Source organism: Danio rerio, chromosome 19 (genome assembly GCF_049306965.1).
Source record: "Danio rerio strain Tuebingen ecotype United States chromosome 19, GRCz12tu, whole genome shotgun sequence".
Lineage (NCBI taxonomy): Eukaryota > Metazoa > Chordata > Actinopteri > Cypriniformes > Danionidae > Danio > Danio rerio.
The window spans coordinates 15,199,980-15,205,416 of NC_133194.1; the positions used below are offsets into that span (position 1 = coordinate 15,199,980).

A 5,437-nucleotide genomic window follows, 5' to 3' on the forward strand; every position below is an offset into this window, starting at 1 on the left:
CCTGGTATCGGTGTGTGTGTGTGTGTGTGTGTGTGTGTGTGTGTGTGTGTGTGTGGAGTAGAGAGGGAGAGGTGTGAGTCCAGAGCTCCTCCCTGCTGATTGTGGAGAGCAGCGCTCATTCAGGCGCATTGTTTGAGAGGAGCGGTTCAAACGCCCCACACAGAGAACCTCCTTTTCTCATGGAAATAAAGTGTCTGCTTCTCATTCACACATGAGTTTCTGTAATGCAAAGAAGTCGAGCGCGCAGGAAGAAAACACATCACTGAGTGAAGTTAAGAGGGAGGAGCACGCGGGACCGGAGTCTTGGAGAGACACTTTGGATCTCCGGACGCGCACGCCAGCCTAATGAGGGCATTTATTCAGTGAAGTTGATGCTTTATTGCTGATATTTCACCATGTTTGCCCGTGGACGTTGTGCGGTTGTGTTGGGGCTGCTGTGTGCCGCCGCGGTCTCCGCTGGCGCATTGGTGTGTCCGACTGGTTGTGAATGTTCGGAAGCAGCCCTGACGGTCAAATGCGTCTCCAAAGATCTGCGGGACATACCGAGCGGCATTCCGGGTTACACCAGAAACCTCTTCATCACCGGCAACCACATCAGTCAGATCGGACCCGAGTCTTTCCAGGGGCTGGAGAATGTGACGAATTTGTCTCTGTCTAACAACAGGTAGCGTATCTGAAATCTTAAGATGTAAATCATGTGGAATCAATATAGCATTTCTTTAAAACTGTGAGCTTTCTGTTATTTTAATGAATAAAATCAAGTTATTAATTTAAGTGTGTCTTCGGTATTAAATATCCCAGATAGCCTTTTTTAACTTGGTGTTTGTTTCAAATGAGTTAAATTATATACACTTAGCGGCACAATTTATGACTATGTAAGACTTATATGAAAAAAAAGTGGAGTAGGAATCTATTAATCGAGGATGTGACTACATAATTAAGGACCAGATGTGAAACTGCTATCCGTAATATTGAGTCAATGCATCTTTGTCAGTGAAGATTCCTAACTCAGATATTATTCAATTTAGAAAGTTTCTGTAAAAAAGGTTAGGCAAAGTAAAATCATTCTGTAAATATACAGTTTTTCAAAATGTTATATAACCTTACATCATAAGATGCCCCCTCATTTTTCGTGGTAGTTCTGAACCTGCAACATGACTTTAAAAACTGTTTTACTGGAAAGTAGAAATGTTACTTGCGCAAAAATTAAAAATATATATATTATAATATTGTAGCAAAGAATTCTTACAGAACTGTTCACTGAAAGACTCTGATTAACAAAACATGGTTCTTCTATATCATTGTGAAAACCCCATTTTGGAACCTTTTTTTCTTAAAGTGTACAAGGAAAGGTTCTTTATTGGCATGTATGGTTCCACCAAGAACCTAGAACATCATGGAAACTTTCCATTGCACAAAATATTCTTTATTAAAATTCTCTTTTAGGAACTGTTGACTACATAGTTCGTTGGAGGACCAAAATAGTTTTTCTGCACTGCTATAAAACACACTATTCTAAAACATTTGTAGTATCATGTAAAATAATTTTTTCTCTCCTTCAAGGATCTCTGAGGTGAAGTCTCACACATTTTCCAGCTTGCGGAGCCTCAGATCGCTGGACCTCAGCAACAACCAGCTGGCTGTCATCCATCCTGAGGCATTCACTGTCCAGAGCCGTATGCTGAGGGAGCTCAACCTCAGCCGGGCTCTCTACAACCACTCATCTGTCATGGATTTAGCCACTTCTCTTCGCTGGAGCAGCTTGAGTGACCTGCTGGTGCTGGACCTGTCCAGTAATGGCCTTGTCTTCTTGCCCTCTGGCATTTTTTGCCATCTTGTCGGCCTGCGGCGCCTTCAGCTTGGCAACAACTCTATAGTGTCTATACATAACGGCACATTCACAGGACTGGATCACCTCCAGGAGCTCGATCTCACCCACAATGCCCTCAGGACCTTGCGTGAGGAGGCTCTAAAAGAGTTGGAGCAATTGCATTCGGCAAGGCTTCATTTGGCGGACAATCCGTTCACCTGCACATGTGACATTGAACCATTTGCCGCCTGGCTCAATGGCTCTCGAGGGCAAGTAGTGGACATCGAGGGCTTGACTTGTGCGTTTCCTGTCGCCTTGCACAACACATCGCTCTTGACGGTGGGCGACCTGGAGTTGGGTTGCCATAAAGCAGGAGACAGCGACAACCTTGCGCTACAGACCTCTTACGTGTTCCTGGGTCTGGTGCTGGGATTTGTTGGTCTCATGTTTCTATTTGTCCTTTACCTGAACCGCAAAGACATTAAGAAGCGGATTTACGACATGCGGGATGCATGCCGGGAAGTCTGGGAAGGGTACCACTACCGATACGAGATTGACTCAGATCCTAGATTGTCGCAAGTGTCTTCAACAGCCGATGTGTGATCAGACACAAGCTCTTCCTAAACCAAGCTCCTTATATAAACTTTTTTCTAGCACTTTACTTGAAAGGGTGTTCAGAAGACTGTCATGAAAACTTTACAATCATGACACAACACATGCCTAGAATGTAAATGAGACTTTATGGATGGTTATGACAACTGTCATTAAGCGTCATTCGCTCAGTCATTTTAAATGCAACGATGACACTGTTTAAGGTGTCTTTATCACAACTTGACATTAACAAATATATCAAGTCTGTGTTGTGACGACATTACCAAGATAACAGACCTTGTCATAAACCTATCATAAACATGATTGTTATGAAGCCATTGTTTCATATATTTTATTACACCATCATTAATATTTTTTTTATGTTAGCTACTGTGAAACTAGTTGAATTTGTCATAAAAATGTTATTAAATGCTATTAAATATTAAGGACGCTGTTATGAAAATATTTGACAGAGTATTGGCACTTTTACTAATTTCAATGACTAAAGGTTGATTTATACTACTGTGGCTAACACCAATGCTCTGCGATTGGTCGGCTTGGTAGCTGTGACCAATGAGGTTGGGGCCAAGAGCTGCACGAACCCGTAGGAGCGAGTGTTTACAAGTGTTGAGTGCTGTGAATAAGCTCTACTGGTTTTGGTTTTTCTTATGATTAAAGTAGACGCCTGTCCATGAGTTTCCACCTCAGAATGAGCGAGTTTTAGCTACTTGTACACCCTCAAAAATAAAGGTACATAAGCTGTCACTAGGGTGGTACTTTTTCAAAAGGTACACATTTGTACACAAAGGGTCCATATTGGTACCTCAAAAGTATATATTAGAACCTAAACATTTTAGGAGGAGCACTTTTGTGCTTTCTAAGTACTAATATGTACCATTGACATATTAATATGGACCTTTTAAGGTACAAATTGGTAGCTTTTGAAAAGGTACCATCCTAGTGACAGCTCACATACCTTTGTTTATTGAAAGTGTACATTAAGGTAGTGTTCAGGAAAAATAAAACACCCTCAAATAAACACAACACAGAGGAACAAAAAAACCTACTGCCAGCTAGCATTTCGGAAGTGTTATTGCAAAGCAACTCAAACAGCACGCATATATATATATATATACATTAAATATATATATAATAATACACGGCTATGTGTAAGTGAGGTGCCATGGGTCACACCAATCACTCAATGCAGAAGTATAAACCAGCCTTAATTTAACTTGTTCCACTAAAAAAAATATAAAATATATATTCCTGACGCATCATTAATGGCCTCATGACATTCATGTTTATGACAGGTTTATGACAAGTTAGTAATGTCAAGTTATGACTTGGTAATATCAAGTTGTCATGGCAAAGACAGGTTAAGAGGTATAAGTTTATGTCAAATTGTGATAACAAAGGCATCTTTGCCTTTGACACCCAATGACACCCAGTGACAGTCATAACCATGCATAAAACCTCCATATATTCTTATAAAGCTGTCTTGACAGTCTTATGAACACCCCGTTCAAGTATAGTGTCACCAACTTGTTTTCTGTTGCATTTTTACTTGGGGTGGGAAAAGAACACCCGTTTGTTCTAAACATGTAGAGATATTTAAATAGCCCCATTTCTTATGAAAAGCATGTCATGTTGCAGTGTTTAACAAGCACACCTCCCCCTCGAGTCCGCACAGAATTGGCCCCAAGATGCATTTGCTTCTCAATCATCATGGGATGTTTGAGGATTAGCCCAATAAAAGGGCAGAAGCCATAAAATAACTCTGACCACCACCACCACCACCACACCCCCCACCAATCTCCATTGTCCTGTACTGGAATATTGCCCACCTCTCTGGTGCTTAAGTGCCTTGTTTATTGGATTTAAGAGGCCAACCGGCTTCAAAAAGGGACGACTCATATATATAAATATAAACATACATGTGTACTGTGCTGTTTGTGAAGTTTTAAGGAGCGTTTTATTGCATGCTTTTGCAACCCTGTTTTTATGGAAGTGTATGCAATTCTAGCGTCGGACCCTGAGCAACAGAATTAGCAGCCTTCTATGGTCCTTTCTGTCCCTCTATCCACAGGGAGTCTGCAAAGAATGTGCCGGATTTTCTCTCCAAAAGCATTCCAGCAGGAGGATAACCTCCTCTAAGCTCCAGAAGGAGGATCTTTTGAAGAAAGAGACCCCGTTTGCAGAAATCTCTGGCTGCATTTTTTTTTTTTCGTTCAAAAGAGACGTTTTGCTTTGTTTTTATTCCACTCATTTTTATTGTCAGAATGATGAGAACCAGCCCTTGCGAGGGCCGCTGAGTGAGACCCCTCCTCCATGAAGTCTGCTCGCTCTTTGAAGACTCAGCCTGGCTCAGTTCCTCATATGTTCCCCAGCTTTTTCTGTTTAAGGGACTTTACGGTGATAAGATACAGATGAAGCTGGGGCCGTTGTGTGCTGAAGGGTCCCTTGCTCTGTTTTTTGAGTACTGCTTCCAAATGTGAAAGACTGAAAAGAAATATCCTTGATGTCGTGTGCCAATGTGCTGGACTTTACTTGTGTTTGGATGACACACATTTATGCAGCATATGTTTGTCAAAAGACTAGGCTCGTCGTCATTTGAGTGAATCTCACAAAGTGGAGAATTTTCTAGTATAAATCATTTTTACCTTCTAATCAAATTAAAAAAATAATTCATTTATTGCGTTTAAAAAAAGTTTTTTCTCTGCATTGTGACAATTCAAGTAATTGTTCACCCAAAAATTGTGATTGTTTACTCATCATTTGCTCCTTCTCCATAGCTCTAAAGTTGTATTTTTCAAAAGCATTTTGAAGAATGTTGGTAACCAAGTAGATAGACTGCAAAAGCTGATTTATACTTCTGAGTCAAGCGCACGCATAGGGCTCTGATGCAGCCTGCGTGTGGTCGCATAGCCCTTAACGTGGCTTTCGCCGACGCTGATGAGCACCTCTCAAAAAATGTAACTACACATAGTGCAAGCTCTGTGATTGGTCAGCTTGGTAGTGGTGACGAGAGTATGG

The 5,437-nt window shown here is 41.2% G+C and overlaps 1 protein-coding gene across 1 annotated transcript; it reads left to right on the forward strand.

The window, feature by feature from the left end:
* Positions 1-227: 227 nt before the first annotated feature.
* tpbg1b (trophoblast glycoprotein 1b) lies at positions 228-2,866 on the forward strand. The gene is made up of 2 exons (NM_194392.2): positions 228-664; positions 1,564-2,866. Exons 1-2 carry the CDS (start codon positions 396-398, stop codon positions 2,411-2,413), a joined length of 1,119 nt encoding a protein of 372 aa, NP_919373.2. The 5' UTR covers positions 228-395; the 3' UTR covers positions 2,414-2,866.
* Positions 2,867-5,437: the final 2,571 nt, after the last annotated feature.

Excerpts from the sequence above, each read along its gene's own strand:
- tpbg1b (NM_194392.2), top strand. The coding sequence starts at position 396 with ATGTTTGCCCGTGGACGTTGTGCGGTTGTGTTGGGGCTGCTGTGTGCC. Across the intron at positions 665-1,563 it reads TTGTCTCTGTCTAACAACAG|GATCTCTGAGGTGAAGTCTC; the intron begins GTAGCGTATCTG and ends CTCTCCTTCAAG.